Source organism: Apostichopus japonicus, chromosome 14 (genome assembly GCF_037975245.1).
Source record: "Apostichopus japonicus isolate 1M-3 chromosome 14, ASM3797524v1, whole genome shotgun sequence".
Taxonomy (NCBI): Eukaryota; Metazoa; Echinodermata; class Holothuroidea; order Aspidochirotida; family Stichopodidae; genus Apostichopus; species Apostichopus japonicus.
This window is the reverse complement of record NC_092574.1, coordinates 5948877-5967573: the sequence shown is the minus strand read 5'-3', so window position 1 is coordinate 5967573 and position 18697 is coordinate 5948877. Positions and strand designations below refer to the sequence as shown.

At 39.4% G+C, this 18697-nt stretch overlaps 2 protein-coding genes across 6 annotated transcripts in view; one reads left to right on the top strand and one right to left on the bottom strand.

Annotated features, from left to right (window-relative positions):
• LOC139979508 (E3 ubiquitin-protein ligase SH3RF1-like) overlaps positions 1 to 9780 on the top strand; it is a 37442-nt gene extending 27662 nt beyond the window's left edge. Inside the window, exons 7-12 of one of the 2 annotated variants that reach the window (XM_071990380.1) lie at positions 158 to 470; positions 1064 to 1152; positions 1937 to 2104; positions 2743 to 3421; positions 6554 to 6759; positions 7484 to 9780. In XM_071990380.1, coding sequence (XP_071846481.1) covers positions 158 to 470; positions 1064 to 1152; positions 1937 to 2104; positions 2743 to 3421; positions 6554 to 6759; positions 7484 to 7652 — 1624 coding nt within the window. In that variant the 3' untranslated portion in view covers positions 7653 to 9780. Of the gene's footprint in view, positions 1 to 157; positions 471 to 1063; positions 1153 to 1936; positions 2105 to 2742; positions 3773 to 6553; positions 6760 to 7483 lie in introns of both variants that reach the window. The other variant, XM_071990379.1, reaches the window with a different exon arrangement.
• Positions 9410 to 18044, bottom strand: LOC139979509 (4-hydroxybenzoate polyprenyltransferase, mitochondrial-like). Of its 4 annotated transcripts, none has more exons than XM_071990381.1 (8): positions 17866 to 18044; positions 14947 to 15365; positions 14217 to 14383; positions 13651 to 13772; positions 13053 to 13138; positions 12435 to 12568; positions 10691 to 10879; positions 9410 to 10263 (listed from the first exon to the last, which is right to left on the bottom strand). In XM_071990381.1, exons 1-8 carry the CDS (start codon positions 17913 to 17915, stop codon positions 10087 to 10089), a joined length of 1344 nt encoding a protein of 447 aa, XP_071846482.1. In that variant the 5' UTR covers positions 17916 to 18044; the 3' UTR covers positions 9410 to 10086. The 4 variants fall into 4 exon arrangements, with proteins under 4 accessions (XP_071846482.1, XP_071846483.1, XP_071846484.1 ...); XM_071990382.1 differs by having other exon boundaries at positions 17597 to 17995; XM_071990383.1 differs by having other exon boundaries at positions 17625 to 17995.
• Between the last annotated feature and the right edge of the window lie 653 nt (positions 18045 to 18697).

Genomic DNA, 18697 nt, shown 5'->3' with positions numbered 1-18697 from the left:
CTTGAACAATACAACAAAATGGATGTCATACTTGCAAAATGATATAGGGCAAAGGGTCATGAGGAGATACGGTAACCCTGGAGGAAATTTTGGGGGTTCAAATCTCTCAGAATTCTATGGAAGCTTGTAACCTTCAATGCGCTCTTTCTATTTACAGAAACAAATCTTCTTCTACAAAGAGGCATTCATTTACATCGGTGCTGGGTGTTCAGCTGCGTCCCAACCAGGAGCATCGGACCAATGGCCCCACTCGTCACTCCATGGAGATCAGCTCCCCTGAGCTTGTCAGATCCAGTAATCCAATCGCTGCTAACTTGTTAGGTGCTCGTCACCAAGGGCCTGTCACCCCACCAACCTCCTCCAGCTCTGCAACGACAGCTGTGACCACCTCTAGCACTCCCACCACTCACGAGGTGACCGCCGGTGGTAACAATCGAAAGAAACCACCTCCTTTAGCCGCTGTGCCGATGGTAAATAAGCAAACCTTCCAGAAAATCATGATAAACGTATTGAATGTCCAAGGAAGTGAATTTGATTTGTGGGAGAAAAAGGAAATATTCCGAAATATCAGTTGCCACAGAACGGACATACATGTGATGGACTAGATGACATAAATACAAATGTAAACACAGTTTATAAGGAATAATTCATCAGGGATTATTGTGTGATTCTATAATAGATAGAAGACGAACTGTTGTCCTAAACACAAATGCCTGACTGTTACATGGGCCAGTAAATTTCATGGTGTGGTGACAAGGAAAGTTTGAACAAATACATGGTATCAGACTGTCCCCTTAACTTACTTTTATGCAAATATCTTGAACTGTGTAATTCCAGACCAAAACCTGACTGCTAAAATTGTCTGTAAAGCCTGTAGAAAAGTCTTTTGAAAGCTGTTAATTTACAAGAACCTGTTGAGAGGGTAGCTGTAGCAGTTTGTGTGCTTGTAGCATTTGTTCTTCTTTCCAAATTTGTAATTCTGCGAGTGACTTTAGTCGGTAACAAGCAAGAACAGTGATAACACTACCAATTCTTCTCTCCTTGTTCTTACATTTAACCAAAGGTTTTGCTTGGAGGAGGCTCTGTGCCAGGTTCACCGTCAGCTATAATCCCAGAGAGAGGAATGGCTACCTCGCCTAGACCTGTTGAAGTGTGAGTATTAACCCCGCTTCCCTGCCTCTTCCTAACTGCTGCACTCTTCTTTTCTCTCCCTTGCCCCCTCTCCTCCTTCCCCTTGTGTATCTAACACCCTGATGGCTAGCAGCTATGGTTGCAGTTAAATCCATTGACCCTTGTGTCTGTTTAGTTTGTAACAGGAAGTGTAACGGTATCAGATATTGCCAAAGTTAGTGTTTAATTATTCTTTCTTTTGCTGTTTGAATTTTTGTCACCTATTACTGAGAAAATTATCACAACTTCCAATTATTACTTTAAAGTTATATCTGACTGAGATAAATGTCCTTCTCTTTCAATGGCTTAACAGTTAGTGACTACAACCATTTCATCACTCAGGCACTTCTAAATAGTTTAATAATTCTCATGAACAAAGTCCCCCAGTCTTTTTTTTCCTTCATTATTTGAATGGTGAATTTTGTAGCTCAGCTATAACACTGAGTTAAGAAAAATAGCCAAAATTGACACCATAACAACTACGTCCCGTCCTCTTTAAAGGTACCCTGTTAAAGGTACCCGTAAAACTAACCTGAAAGGTACCCTTAAACTAATCTGAATGGTACCAAAAAACTTACCTGAAAGGTACCCTGAACTAACCTGAAGTGTACCCTGAAACTAACCTGAAAGGTACCCTGAAACTAACCTGAAAGGTACCCTGAAACTAACCACCATACCCTAGCTAACCATTTTCCCGCCCTGCTTATAATATTAATCATCATTGATCTATGTGTAATAACTTTTGAAGGGGGTTTCCTATTCACAGGTACAAGGCTCGTCACTCTTACAAGCCTCAACATCCGGATGAGTTAGAAGTCAGCATAGGTGAAATTTTTGCTGTTCAAGACTTTTGTTCTGATGGTTGGTTTAGAGGGATGTCTCTCTCCTCGGGTAAAACTGGTGTATTTCCTGGCAATTACGTGGAACCTTACAGGTAAAATACTATGAATGTGCCTGGTTTGATTTTCTTTGTGATATTTCATGTCAAAATAAAATTAGCAAACTGTTAGCAAACTGCTTATCCACTAGAGAGCCTGTGTAGGAGAATGTATAAAAGTAAGTTGGCCTGACGTTTCGATCCTAGCAGGATCTTCTTCAAAGGCTAAATGACAAGTGACATTTCTCAAAAGTAACGAACTACAAGAATATATTTCATGTATCATCATTATGTAGAGACTGTGGTTGATTAATTATTTTCAGGAGCTGAATCTTGTGGGGTGGGGGGACAGGAAAGCCCAGAATGTGACCTTTTGTGACAGGCACTATGATGCCACCAGTGCTCAATTGGGCAGTGGGATGATTTCTTGTAGTTTGTTACTTTGAGAAATGTCACTGTCTTGGAATTGACAGAAAATTCTGTTAAACTTATTCGATGTTTATCAACAAAAGTTCCAGTATTCAAATTTGAAGATTTTTTGTTCCAGTGGACAGCATCTACAAGGTGTCGATTTAAATCATGCTTAGCTATTACTTTGAGAGGATTACTTATGTTGTAATGTTGTGCAAAGTGTGTTTTCTGTGATCGTCACACCATTCTTCAAATCTGTTATTTTCTTTTGGTCCTATTCTCAGAGTTAAAGATGACCCAAAGGTGACTGGTCCATCTTCTCCGGGCCCCTCCTCACCGGGACTCCATTACGTGTTTCCTACGTTCCCGCAATCCGTGGTCAGACCGAAACTAAACTCAGCAAACTCAACAACTCCAGCAGCCAGTAGTCCAACTCAAGTGTCTGGGAAGGGAGCCAAGAGCACAGTGAAGCCTCCCACCTCTCCCGCCATCATGCAACATGACTCCCAAAAAACTGTCGCACAACTTCAGATCGAAAGGAACAGACAACAACAATTACTCCGAGAGTTTGCTTATAAACCAGGAAATTCTCAACACTCATCTTCTTCCTTGGCTGCGAGCCCTCCGGTCCTGAGGCGGATGTCGAGGAATTCCGTCGGTAATAAACAATTGAACCTCACCGCCAACAGGAGACCCATGTCGGGGACCGGGGTGCCTTTGAGCGTCTTGGAGCGGATGCTGCACGACGACCCCGGGTTCTCACCTCCGGACAGCAATCACTCGTCGAGGAACGGTTTCCGTCGACAGGGGGCCCGGGGGAGAAGCAAGAGCGCGAGCCGTATCTTGAGTAAGACCGCTGCGGCCAACATGGACGGTGACAACAACTCTTCATCTCCAGACGAAGGAGGAGGAGGAGGGAAGCAACCAGGGGAGGAGGGTAGAACTTCTTCGCCTCACAGTCAGGTAGAGAGCCGTCTTAGTAGTGTTCCTCATACTTCCATGCATGACATACTTCCCACACCGATCCCCCACCAGTCCTTCACCACCCAGACCTCGGATAGATTTCGGCCCCGACGGTACAGCGAGGGCGAGCGTGACGCCAGACGGTTTCGCAGCCGCTTGCAACGCGGTACCACTCGCTCTAACGCGGAGAACACCACCGTGTCTCAGTCCGAGTCTTGTGCATGCCATGCCAGAGTCCAAGAGACATCTGGTCACCATCCATCTTGTCCTTCTCGTGTCATCATCAATGGCTACTCACCTTCTCCTTTTGCTTCCATCTCTAAAGCTGCTTGCAATCATAGATATGAAAAGGTGAGATACATCATATTCAGCCTCTTCATTGCCATTAGTTAGTGTCAACCGGCAGATATGCTAGATAGATACAAAACCGGTCACCCACGTCTAAAAGCTTACTCTGAATCTCCAGCTCCAAATCACATGCATTGTTCGCATTGAGATGTTTGTCATTAGAGCTTGACTGTCTCTCAATGGCCATCAAAAAAATGTTTTGGTGGAAAAAATATTTAAAAAAATTAGCTTACTAAAAAAATTTGAATAAATACCTGGTGGACTGTACTGCAAAACAATGAACTGAAAGGTTTATGTTTATATTGTGTTTAAAAAAATATATATATTCCACTGCCTTAAATTTCAGCTAGCTCACCTCGAACTTGTTTCATTATTATGGAAATGAAAATGATTTTGAAATCTTTAGCTTTGAGAAGTCAATGTTTTGACAAACCTGTTTGTGGAAAGTTTGTCCTATCCGAAGGGTTACCTTTGTTCTTTACCTAACAAGTTTGTCCTTTTGGTGAAAAGAACCCGCATGCTTTCTAATTAACAATTTAATTCACACTGTGAATAAAACTTGGCGAGTTACAGTCGAATTATAACAGAACGGGCTGAATAGTTAGTGATCTGCTTCCACTCGTAAAATATAATCACCCGACATTCCTTCTGTCATGGTGTGACCTGATTTGTAATTATCAAATAGGCTAGCAAGTAGAAAAGCTTTTCACAAATTCTGAGTGAGAGAGAATAAACTAGAACAAAATATGTAGGGGAAAAAAGTCTGCGTTGACAAAAAGTGTAACAGAGGACCTGAAGTATTGTTGATAGCAGGATTGAGTTTGGTACTGCAGACCTTACACAAACTTGAGATTGACATGCAAAATAACTTGTAAAGATAAAAAATACTTGGCCAGCTACCTTTGTAAATGACAGTGGGGAGGGAGTCCTATCATTGTACCACACCAGGGTAGTCTGTAGTTTGTCTCTAGAAAAAACAAACTCCATCCTCTTCCATGTTAGTATCATTCTCAAGGAAAACCAGGAAAGAAGTCACCATTTATTTGATCTCATCTATTCATCTTTCTTTTACATTAAATGAAAAGCTAAAGCTCTTTGATCGTACTGTGCTAAGAGGTTTGGGGTTGAGTTTTGGGTGCTGGGGGGGGGGGGTATTAATGGACACATTGGACACTTTCATTTGTCACATTATATTTCTCGTAAGTTCATTGACAATAGCATTGCAGTAATGAACCATTACTACTTAGGTAGTTTTCACTGGACAAGTTTACTGGACAAGGAATAAGAAAATCACCAAAGTAGGCTATATTTCAAAGACAGATGTGTTAGGTGTTAACAAAAGTTTTTTTTTTTAAAGTTCTAACAATTTAGATATTATTCTGACACTAAACAGATGCTTAGTTTTGTCGTCAGTGTTCCTATACTATAACTCAAACATGTAGACCATCTAACATGTTACCATTAGCAGCTTTCCTAGATATTAGAATTGCCTCTGAAATAGCATTTTCTGATTCTGCACTCTCAAGTCCATATCGTAGTTAGAATAACTAGTGAAGGGGAAACAGTATGACTCCTTCACAGCTAAATAAATTTCAGCCTGAGTTAAAATCCACCCAATCCTGAAAAAGAGGGGTTTCATGGACCTCTGATCCTGTATGTCAAACCATATATTAATCAAACTAACAGATTATTATAATTTTTTAATCATAATTTTGAATCATAATTTTATACAGCAGCAGCATGCTCACACACGTTAGATCATTGTAGTAGTTTCTTTGTGTGCATACTTGTTCATGCGTCATGATGTCATCAAAATTCAGTTCAGCTTCCTGCGTGGTGGAGTGATGGTGGTAACATTATCCATGAGGTCTTCTGAACATTGGTTATTTTTGCATGAAGCTTATCAGTCATCACAGTACCATCCATGTTATCAGACCAGTAGACTTAGTTGTTCATCATTCATTAACGCTTCACGGCCCTTCTTAAGCTTCATTCGTTAATTGATCGAGTTCTCGACTTTGAGAGAAACAGCGTTACCTAATGAGCGGCGTGGTTGCACCTTGAGACTTACGTTATTTTACTCACCAGTGTATTTACCACCGTTTCTGAAGTTTGAGGCACCATTCTATTTATTCAGGATATACTTTTCTTTTCACTTAAATCATGTCGTCCTGGACATTGCCTTCAATGCCTCAGTTTCACTGCATCAGAGTACGTTGAGAGGCAAATCAGTATCGAGAAATAATCCAATTTATGAATATGCATATCACTCTTAACCAGCATTGTAGATAGTGTGTAACAAACAGGGTGTTTGTCGGTAACTTTATCATTCTGCTCGTCCAATGAAAGGAAGTAATCTGCCCATGTTGTATCCCCGCCCAGCCATGTTTGACCTTGGATGTTCAGCCTCCCTGATGCTAGGAAAAAGAACATGCACAACCAGTCAGCATAGACAATTATTAAATTGGAAGGTTCCACTGTGCTTAATGATCGGGAATAGGTATTGCAATTGTCCTTATTATTCCATTCTTGTTGAGCTTTGGGACAGGTAACTTGAGTGTAAATTCAATTGCTGTGGGGGGAGGTGGGGGTGGGAGTAGGAGAAAAAGCAACTTTGATCGTTGCTCGCCACAGAAATAGTTGTTGTAACTGAGGTGATAAGCTGTGGAAGCTACTTACCAAGAAAAGTAGAGGTGCAGGCAAGTGCTGTATGGACACAGATATGACTCGATGTTAGAAAAGTGCTTTTAATATTCTTGATTTCGATATTATTGACTCTTCCAGAAGGAGAGCAGAGGGAAGACGAGAAGAAAATCCACCAGCTCTGATCAAACACAACAACAGGCTTGCCAGGTTCCACCTCCACCAATAAGAAACAACCCACCTATAGCAGGAGATCCCCCCATTTATGGTGCTACAGGGGGCAACGGTGTGGCCAGTAATATGGAAGAGGAAGGACCACCCAAAACTGTTCCGCTTGCCAGGGAAAGGTATCAAGTGTAACATATCTTCATTTAAACCTTTAAGCCAATGACCCAAGATCTTCCAGACCCCCCACCCCTTGGAATGGATGCTCGGAAGGCATGAAAGCATGAGAGCGTTGTGGTTAAGGCAGTGAACTTGTGATCTAAGGATTACAGGTTCAAGTCCTGGCCAGATCATTGCATTGTGTCCTAGGGCAAGGCGCTTTATCTACACTCTCTCTCTTCACCCAGGTGTATAAATGGGGACTTGCGAGGTAACTTGTAAATATAGTTGTGTGCGCCGGTTTGTGGCTGCACCCTATGGGAAGTCCCCCGGGGGACACGTTGTGGCGCACTGTGGTGCCCCAGGACAGATTGATTGAATTGTGCACACTTTGGTGTGTAGGTGTGACAAGTTACCAATGACTAAAGTTAATTTGTAAAGTCGTGTGAGAGGGCCTTGGCCCTGAACAAGACTGTAAACCTAAATATAAATAAAAAGTAAAATGGAAGTTAGTTTTGACCATCTTGATCATTGTCGGCATACTCCCAAAACTGTCAATGAATATTTTGATCTGGGGGAAAAGCTGGTGACCCGGCAAGGATTCTTCTCGACCCACAGTTGGTTTAAAGGAATATCTTATTCATAGGGAACTACGAGTACAATGGCAGACCAGAAACTTTCCATAATAACTCTGGTATTTCATGTGCAGCTTTTTATAATATTATCCTGTCTGTTGATTTCAAACAGGTATCGTGTCGTGGACTCTTACCCGGCTCACAGCGATGTGGAGCTAGCGCTTAACCTTGGAGATACCATCTTTGTACATAAAAAGAGAGAAGATGGCTGGTACAAAGGAACCTCACACAGAACTGGCAAGACAGGGTTGTTCCCAGGAATCTTTGTGGAGAAGTTATGACAGCCTGCCCCGGGCCAATATTCAGCTAGACAGTTAGTTTAATAGATGGCCAAATTACATAACTAAATGTGAAGAGATTTCAGCAGCTGCTAAACACAGGAAAGACAATTGTGTCTGGACACAGACACCTGATATCTTTTTGAACCAATGGTTTCGTCTAGTCAGTATATAACCCTTTGGATGATATGCTGTAGAAAGCAGCAGTGTGGATGAGTCTGTTTCCTTTTAACCCCAGAGGAATGAACGTTCAAGCCAGTGAGAGGTCACTGTGCCCATTGAGTTTCCTATGCAATTTCCTTCCATTCCATGAGAAGTATTTCATCGTTGTAAATTAGAAGTATAAGAGATTATTCATTTTTTGCTGCCTGAGCAGTACCACCAGTTTATTAGTGGTTAAAAGTATTCATGTAAGTGACGAGGATGGAATCTGAAACAGTTGTATCGTAAAAATCACCACGGTATAAAATGTACTTGAACGTTACCATGTGTTGCAAGGTGGTGGCGGTTGGATTTACAGAAGATTTATTTTTGTAACCTATTATTAACTAAGTCATTGCTTTTTGTTAACCTATGGACTGCCTATGTGTTTTAGGGCAATTGTGCTGTATGATTCCTTGCCTATAGCTCACAAGTTAAGTCCTGAACTTACAATATGAATACCTCAGTAGTATTAACTATGCTTATTCTTTTTCGGATTAATAGTTCTTTAAACATAGCCCTCAGTAAGATGAGTACTTGTATTTGAAATTTTAGCAAAATTATGTTTAAATTTTTCCGACTAAAAAAAAAATCATGTTTAAATTTTTCTGATTTAAAAAGTTTCAATTCAGTGTGTTCTGAATCGACTAGGAGATGCTAATATCGTATTGGGGTAACCCAACCTGGTAACAATTGGTTCCATACTTTATCGGTTAAAGGCACTGCCAGTAGTAATAACTATGCTTATTCTGTTTTTGGATTAATATTTCTTTTAATCAAAGCCCTTAGTAACATGGGTAAGTAACTTGTATTTGAAATTTTAACAAAATCATGTTTAACTTTTTATGGTTTACAAGTATCAATTCAGTGTGTATTGCATCAACTAGGTAATGAAAATATTGTATTGGGGTAACCCCAAACTGTAACAAATTGGTTCCATAGTATATCGGTTAAAGAGTCAAATCCTTTATCTCCATTGAAGTCTCAAAGACTGGTTTGAAACTGATAAAATCTATGCAAAGTTATATACTTACATGCAAATGGGTTATGTATATACAACAATAATAAAGTATGCTTGTATTTTACACATCTTCCACCAGTTCTGTTACAACGAGAAGTGTGGTCTTTAAGCTTTTACAAGGGCAAGTGAGGAATTCTGCTGATCCAAGTGCCTGGTTGTTTAATAATTTCAAGAGAGTGTTGGTAAACAGATGATATGGTACCTCCCAATTGCCCACAAGTAATACTTGAATTGCCTTCACTCTTTTCTTCAACATAAATGCCTTTTTACCATCATCAAATTTGTTCGTGCCTAAACAGTGAATCACCACCAATAACAAACAGCTATTGGAAGTAATAATAACCGAGTTCACCTTAACTGGTGTTATTGAGATGCTCGCAGCCTTCAGTCTAAAACTGAAAGTTACATATTGTTTAGTAGGGATAATCATAAATTCAAAGCAGATTTTAAAAATTGCTTTGTCGATGTGTAAAACAGTATTTTAGCTAGCAACTCTTTTAATATCCTTTGAAGCATTTTTTTTATTAAACGAAACATCATTAACTCTTTGTAATGATGTAACTAAAACAAAAGAGGCTGTGTACAACAAAGGAAGGAACTGTCGGAAAATCATAGTATTCAACTGAGAGTAGAAAGAAAACGGAAAGTAAACAATATTTTGGTTGCATCGCTGATAGAAAGATTAAATCTTTAATTTATTCAGTTTAATTGTTTTGTCTTCATCTTAATAATATTGATATTTAAAGTGACCTTACATGATCCCACCTTCTTTGTCTTATGATAATAATCCATGTTGTGTAATGTGACAGATATTTGTGCATCGTTGATGCTTCCAATAACATAATCAATATTAATAATTTAAAGAGAAATCAATAGATTTATTAATAATATATTAACAGCTGAAACTAACTAACCATATCTCGTCTCTTCAAAGTCTCTCCTCTATATTGTTAAATTGTTCGTCCAATCATATTACTCCACTTAAGGTTCTTAAACCCCCCCCCCCCTTAATTTAATTAATGGTAGCAGTCAGAAGCTTAATGACGTTTGAGCCGAATCAGGGTCACTACTGATGACCTTTGATCATTTCCAAATCAAGAATGATGAATTGGGGAATATGAAAGTTTATTGTCTCTGATAAATACCTGACCGGAACAGCCAAGTGTTAATCTATTTAAGGATGTCCTTTTAATCTATTTAAGGATGTCCTTGCCCCTACTGGGTTTCCTCATTCATTTGCATCGGCTCTCTCTCCACCTTTGGCTGTTTGTCAAGTGCTACCTTAGCCAAACTACCAGCAACGATTCCGGCAAACAGGATAGCACCGACTCGGTTGTTTGAACGAAACTTTTTCCAGCAATCTTCGGGATCGTTGATATTGAGAGTTCCAATCTGAAAGGAAACGACAAAAATTAGACGAAAATAATGACTTTGAGAATGGACGTACAATAAAGTCCTTTTCCCTTTTTATAGACAACCCTGGTGGCTATCACCTAATATTAGACTTGCCGAGTCGAAAAGTTTGTGGAAGAAGATTAATATGAGTCACACCTTTTGTTTTCTTCTTGAAAACCGTTAATTACAAACGGAGGAATTGAATGTCCTACTTTATCTAGATGAGTCAAGGTCGTCCGTTATCTGCCTAGCACCATTAAATACTTCAAGCTGGGTCAGTTTTAATTCCATTTTCTTCACTGGCCTCGATGGTCTGATTAGTTTCTAATTAGTAGCCTAATTGACCTGGTAGCTCATAGCCTGTCATAGAAGAAACTAATTTCCTGAGATGGACTCTGATAAGTATTCTATTTTAATCTCTAACCTGAACACCCAGATGTGCAGCTATCAGTGCTGTGGCGATGTAGTACGGGACTGTTTGGTCTGACATGTACCCAGTCAGGACTAGACTGCTGACCATGGTGAAGCTAAAGCCGGTCAGCCATATCTTGGTTCTGTCACCGAGAAGGATGGAGGTCGATTTGAGGCCAATCATCAGATCATCATCTTTATCCTAAACGACAATAAAGAAAAGATGTTTCGTTACCAAACACATCCATTTTATGCCAAAGAACGATCTTTTGACTTGCGAAGTAATCATAGGCGTAGGAGGCGGGGGGCTGCAGCCCCCCCCCCCAACCAAAATTTTTGTGAAAGTTCGGGCAATATGCTGAGAAGTTTTTGGGCAGCTACTGAAAAAAAAAAATTTGCAATGTGTTTTTCAAATGGTTAAACTTATATTTTTATTATCATTATTATTGTTATGACTTCCCCAATAATTCTTACCAATATGGAAGGGTAATAACACGGAAAATGATTGTATGTTAAATGGCATGTGATGTAATAACCAAGTGAAAAATTTTGGTTATATTTTTCGGGCAAGTCGTTACAGCCCCCCCCCCCCCAAATCAAATTAGGCTCCTACACCTATGGAAGTAAAGCACAATCGTACATTTCCAAGCAATTGAAAGTACAACTTGCACAAACACAAAGAGAAAGCTTCAGCTTGCCCTTAGGACAGTTTCTTAAGTTTTCCTGAAGGAAAGTACCCTTCAAGACACTATCCATTCTCTGTCTCTCTGATGAAAAACATGCTTTGCATGCTACCAGTTAAGCCAATAGATATTGTCATATAGATATAATGAACACAATGTATTAAGCACAATATTATAGCACATGTATAAAGAATACCATTTGGTGTCAATGGTGTGTGTCTATTTATTTTAGCTGTGTGCTAGCAGATTGACTAATATTGTGTCTGGTGACTGCAGTGTAACATTGTATCACATGTGATGTAATTTGTAAGTATAGAAAAGAGCTCTACTTGGAGAGATACTACCCAAACTAGCTCCTTTAAAGGTCTGTTCAGGGTTCACTATTACTTTAAAGGTTATCAATAACGCCCTCAAATATGCTAGAAAGTCCAACATTGGCATAGCGTTTAGGGTTCCTATTTATTATCGTTTAGAATTGGGTGTTTATTACTATCTGTTTTAGGCTTTTACAATAATTGTCTTACTGTACTATAGTTTCTCAAACATTGACTGTGATTTAATCTTTTGTGCAATTTTTAATTGTTTTTTATTTTACTATTTACATACTTCTGAATTTGTTTTGGACTATATGCGTTCAGGTTTAGTAAATGTTTTTATATATTTTTTTGATTATCGTTTAGTACGGGTGTTTTTAATATTGTTGCTTTAGGCTTTTACATTTTATGCCTTATTGGTTCTATATATTTAATATTTTGGTTTTTGTTACTACTTGTTTTTAGGTTTTACATTTGTAAAGCACTTTGAGCAGCTTTGCTGATTATGCGCTATATAAATATTACTTATTATTATTATTATAGCCATGCTCAGACTTAAGAGGATTGAAGATCCGCTCTCAAGGCACTGCCTCCTATTTGCACTCCTCAATGTCTAAGTTCCGTAAGAATATCTTTAGAGGGCCAAGAACATTCAGGAAAGTTCTTTCAAAGAGTCTAAGCAATGTTTAGCATGTTGAGGCAAGTACTGATGATTCATAAATGGTCACTCAATTTGTAGCTTATCTATGTTTTATATCACCTGATGACCATAGATGGTGTCATACACCAAGGTCCAAGACACCCCAGCAACGTACAGTGGGAGCACAACACCCCAGTCACACGACCCTTTCACTGCTGCCCAACCAAGCAGAGCTCCCCAGTTGAAAGTTAATCCTAGTAAGAGAAAACATGAATGTTTACAGCAGATAACATTAGTTAAAAGGGTCATTGATCTTAATACAGTGAACACACAGAGAGTTGCAAGTTCTCTGTTCTGTGATCCAATCCTCTCTGATCATCTCTGAATAGTTGTAGATGAGAAAGGAAACTCATGGTAACGACAAATAAGTTTATTTTGACTGAGCGATGAAATATTTTACATCAATCTTTATCAATATAACTGCGTTTACTTATATCGCTATTAACTGGGGTTTCTAGTGAGTGGGACCATTAGTTTCCCCAAAAATTGAATGTTCAAATAAACAATTTGTGCAAACTATGGTTAAATCACTTCTGCAGTTGAGTATGGTACCAAACTCAACCCAAACTACAGAATCCTTCACAGCTAGTGAAGGCTACAAAGGTAAGATTATTATTACCTAAGACAGCCTGAGGCTCACACTACTCATGCAGGCTCCAAAGGTAAGATTATAATTACCTAAGACAGCCTGAGGCCAGTATGTAATTCTCTTCATCAGAGGGTAGGTGACGACAAATAACATTGAAGAAGCACCCAGAATCACGCTGAAATACAATGAGGGAGAGATAACATGGTAAGGACTGGAGAAATCAATGCAAAGAGAGAGTCAATGTGCATGTATGTGTAAGTATTACTGTTAGCTTCACCCACATCTTTGAAGTGATAAGCATCCACAGTATGATGCATGAAAACAATGAGGAAAGGTCACATCAACTGCAAATATCATCTGGTGTGGGCAGGGGATGGGGGAGGGGGGTGGGGGAAGGTCCATGTGTAAGTATTACTGAAAGCCTTATCGCACTGTAGTATAATCTAAACTCAAATCTATGAATGGATATATTGACCATGAGTTTGATATATTCTCATCTGGAAGAAAGTCAACAAAGTTAAAATCAAACCAAGTTAATATCAAACCTAAATAGGTCTGGGTCAATCGTTTGGACATGCAAACAACCTGCAGAAATTAGTACAACATTCTAAAGTGGAACTACTGTTTGGCAAGGTCTCCAGGATATTCAAGTCAGAAAATAAGTCATAGGCTTTCATATGGACTTACCTATACCAGTTTAAGGAGAGAAGTACTGCCAATCCTAGAGAGAGCTGGCCTCCCAGGAACACCAAGGCTTGGAATGGAGTGATATCTCCAGCAGCGAGAGGCCTATTCTTTGTTCGTTCCACCTGGTGATAAAAGTGACCGACAAGTCTTAAATCAAATACGAATACAGTCTCGTTGAAAGGAATAGTGTCATCTATTATATAAGCAATCTACTGAAATTTAAATTAATGTCATTCCCTGAGCGTAGTGGACTTCCTTTATCTAGTTACATTTCATAAAGACTGGTCATAGGACATTATCATTTCTCCCTCAATTGGTTAATTTGTTCTTTCCAGTGCATACTTACCTTATCCTCATTTCTTTTCTCCTAAATGTGAGTGAGATTTTTGAAAAGTAGCAATTCTGAGGAAGTTTTTTACAAAACTTTGACAAGAACATGCACGACCAGATAATTAATTACTTTTAATTAAATAATTTGGAATTCGTTAAGTTTTGTTCTTCTGCTTTGTTCTTGACCACATAACTATTGAGAAAAGGACAATTGATACCATTTAGTCATTACTCACGGACTTGTCAAAGTCTTTGTCCCACATGTCGTTTATAGTACAGCCAGCGCCTCTCATGATCAACGCACCCACTCCGAACAAGGCTAGCAGCGACAGATCAGGGAATTGGCCAGGTTGGGCGGCTAGAGCTATACTCCACGCACCTGGCCAGTACAATAGCCAACTACCTGAGGATGGAATAAATACGTCAATTGTCTCGTAACGACAATGCACTGTGTTTGCATAATGTACAAGACATTTAAAAGCAGGATGTACAGCACTACAGAGATGTGCATCACCTCACACAATACTGTTGATATTAATAATGTGGACACATAATACTGTGGACATTATCACAAAAAGTGGACATATGAGCCATTTTTTTATTCTCGTAAGAGCTTGTGATATATAATGCCGATGCCTGGAATTACATTCTAAAAATAACCATTTCCATTGGTATAGTTTGGTAAAGTTGGCATATTATAGTTTTACAGACTGATTTGGTTCCAATTAACTACTCTGTCATCGACTTAGCGAAGAGACAAAAAGGCTGTCACCATGCTTTAAAAGAGCACAGAATTGGTCATATATCATAAGAAAAGAATGGTGAACTGTACAAGTTCAATAACTGAAAACACTCATACGTTTATGTTTACACCATGGCTGCAGATATACAGTTGCATATCTTGCAGTAATTCAAAGGGGTGATTCCTTCTATTACATCATAGACAAACCTAAATAGTTCACATACCGATAGGTTTATCAAGTCTCATTAATTTCAAGTACGGCTGCATCTTCTTGGGTGCTCCGTCCACCAACGAAGCTGGACGTAAGCTCAATCTACGATGCTGCTTTCTCTGTGTCGACACCAGACTCAAGAAGCTGTAACATGTTGTTTCCCCGGTCTCGAGAGATTGCGGCAGATTGTAATGGGAATGATATCTCCTAACCATTTGTCTTTCGTCGCATTCTGCTACGGAAGAGTCGACTATAGTTAAGTTTTGGTGTCGCCTGTTACATCGCGATTTCTCATTATACGGCATCAAGCATCTACTCTCATGGTATGATGATGACTGACACAACGTTGGAGCTGAATGAACCACTTTTGTCCACCAAGAGAGATAGCAGTGCCTGGATAAAACACTACAAAGCCTCAAAACTTCCATATCTCTGGAGAAAGGACAAAAGCACAAATATTAATATGGGTTGATGTTCTTTCTTTGGCTGGCTGTATAATACATTCTCTTTCCAAAGAACCTTCTAGTTTGCTTTGCTGCACAATATTTTTTCAATTGGAAAATGTACACTTATCTCACATTAATTAGTTGATGTAGAATGATGTATGAAGTATGGCCATGGCAATTTTTCACCCAAATTGGCCGGTTGCATCACAGAATACCGGCAACCCAAATATCTGGATTTGTCCCACTCTTGTGTGATCAACAGAACAATGTAACATGCACAACAGATTTCTGCTGAACCTTTCCAAGCAATTCCTTTGGGTATGGAATGAAACTGAATACTCTTTTCACATCCCATACAGTAGAACACAAATTTCTGACCTGGTGAGATACCATTTGCAGGCCCTTTGTCAGACATCAATGTTTTACACGATCCCCAGGCATTAAATATCAAAACCATCTAACACATGGCTCAGATTGAGTCCGGTTGAGCTGTCCACTTGTTTTGAGGGATACCCTGGTTAGTGTGCTGTCTTTTACAAGAAACTTTCAAAACTTTCCTCAAAACCTTGTAACTTATCTGCTTTCATGGAATCATGGATGATGCCTTCTGTTTGTTGTTTGGTCCTGAAAATCTGGAATAGTTGGCAGAGCTTTTATTTTCTTGTCTTAAGTCTTCAAGACTAAAGATCCAGAGAGCAATCTACACAAATCTCCTTATTACAGACAGCCCTCATAAATTTAAGATCAGGGTTTCTCTATACATGCTCAGACTTTGCCACACCCTCTTCTTGATCCATGTCTAACCCCAGAAGAGTGATGAACACACAAATGTGTACAACATTAGACCAATATAACCAATAAATAGGGAAACTATTCATTGGCAATGAAGTAATTCAGTGTTTTAAGCTAGCAATATACAAGTGGTAACAGAATACCATGGTATAAATCAACCAAAGTATATTGTTGACTTCACCAATGTAGAGACGTGATACAGAGATGGGGACAAACAGAGAGATGTACTGTACACAGTTTGAAGGTCTGTGGTCTACTGAATGTATTTTTTTTTACCTAAGAAGTCACTTTTTACCCTGTATAATGCTCTTGTGCTTCCCCATCTCAACTATACAGTAGTCTTCTTGTCTGGGGCAATACACAGTCAACTCTACTTAACAGTTTATTAAAGTTACAGAAACGTGTTATCCGCAATATAAACCAGACTCATTACATCTAGCATACTGCTCCTCTCGTTATAGACTCCAATACATTAACTTTATATGATTTGTACAAGTACCAACTAGGTATATTTATGTACAAATTTCATCATGGTCTTCTCCCACCAGCTTTTAATAACTTTTATACTTGCAATTCTAGTTATCACACTTATAACACTCGTTCGATGAATATGCTACACCATCATTACTCTAGAACTAGTCTTAACCATTCTCAAATTCGTAGCACAGGTGTACCCTTCTGGAATTCTCTAAATCATGTCATTAAAATTTCTCCAACACTCAATACTTTTAAGGAATAAACTAAAACAATACCTACTGCATAGCAATCCATTTTAGTTGTACTTCCTGTTTTTTTTTCCCTCTTATACTTCTTTCTTTCTCTTTTCATAAGATTTTGACTTTGTTGGGGTTTTTTTTTTTTGGGGGGGGGGTGGTGGGGTGGGTGTTGTACTTTGCACTTTCTTTGTAACAAAGGGACCAGACCAGAAAAGTATCCACTTATTTCTGGTTCCTCTACTTCCATCTCACATATATATTATTTCAATACTCTATATTTACGTTTAATGTATTTGATACCATCTATATTTGGCCGTGGCTATTCTTACGACGAGTCGTAACAATTATTTATAAACTATTCTTACGACAAAGGCAAATTCAAGCGCAGTAAAGTAAATAAAGCAACTGCGCATGTAGTACTGTAGGGGTAACCCTAACCATAAACATAACCCTAAACCTCAATCCTAACCCTTACCCTAACCGGAAATTATTGTTTCTCCTCGTCGTAAAAATAGTACTCCTGGTCATGAAAATAGCAACTGCGCATGCGTAGTCGGGAATTATTCTTACGACTAGTCGTAACAATAGCCACTTTGTCTATATTTATCCTAAACTGTTCAAAATGTAAAATAATGGAATGTAAAATAAATTCAATTCAATATTCTGTTCATCATTACTGCATTGCGAAGGTTACATTATATTACTTAACACATAAAACAATGGCATTCATAGCATACAATGCCATTATAGTACATGAGAGGTACACAGAATTCCGGACCGTCCACTACAAATTAGCCTAAGCCCTAACTTAGGCCTGCACTGTACTATGTATCCTACGTACGAGTACGGCAAAGAATGTTGCTTGTGGCCACGGTACTGCTGCTGGATGAGGTTCACACTGAACAATGCTTCTTACATTTGCATCTTGACCTTTACCTCTTTCGACGATTACAATGAAACAAAATGGGTTGTACTCACACCTGTACTTCTTTACTAGTTTTGCTATGGGTCTGAAGTTTTCCGCACATTAACGCTGGATAATGAGGTGTTACACGTCGTCTGCTACGTCTTAAAATGTGAACACGATGTAACCATCTACTAATACAAGATTCCGGTCAAATATATTTCTGTTGCAGTAACTACCACCTCCCCGCACCACTTCCAGTGGCGGCGGAACCGGGGGGGCTTGGGGGGGCTCAGCCCCCCAATGAAAAAGTTGAGGGGGCAAATGCATGATAAGCCCCCCCCCCCCAATATTTACCAAGGCTCCGAAACGTGCATCTGCCCATTTTTCAATGCATACTTGTCGATCTGTCCGATGCACACGTATACTATATATATAGGTGTAATAATTTTAGTAATTGCTGGGGGACCCTCGGCCCGTCCCCTGGCTATAGACCACATTGTCACCCCAACCGCGTCTTCACGCCCCGTGAAAAGTGGAAGCAGTGAGTGTGAGTACCGGTAAGCGTAACACAAATTCGTCTTAGGCCAATGACTTGCCTCATTTCAGCCAGTTCTCCAACATCCCCTTACTTAGTGGCGGAGCGTCCATATATACAGTCAGGGGCGGATGCCCCCCCCCCCCTGACGGACTCAAATGGACTGCTGGCGCCCTTTTCAGCTTTTCACTACTTTTTACTTATTCGCGATTATTGACTATTTTATTGCGCTCTCATATACCTATTGACATTTGTCATATTCTGTTGGTGTAATTTTTCGACAAAATGGAGACGACACATTTTTATTCTCCGTTAATCTGCAAATTAGCAAGGCCCGGAAAGGGTCATTTCCTGCAATCTAGGGAGTA

Excerpts from the sequence above, each read along its gene's own strand:
- LOC139979509 (XM_071990381.1), bottom strand. The coding sequence starts at position 17,915 with ATGTGCGGAAAACTTCAGACCCATAGCAAAACTAGTAAAGAAGTACAG. Across the intron at positions 14,384-14,946 it reads GAGACTTGATAAACCTATCG|GTAGTTGGCTATTGTACTGG; the intron begins GTATGTGAACTA and ends TTCCATCCTCAG. Across the intron at positions 10,264-10,690 it reads CTGCACATCTGGGTGTTCAG|ATTGGAACTCTCAATATCAA; the intron begins GTTAGAGATTAA and ends GTTTCCTTTCAG.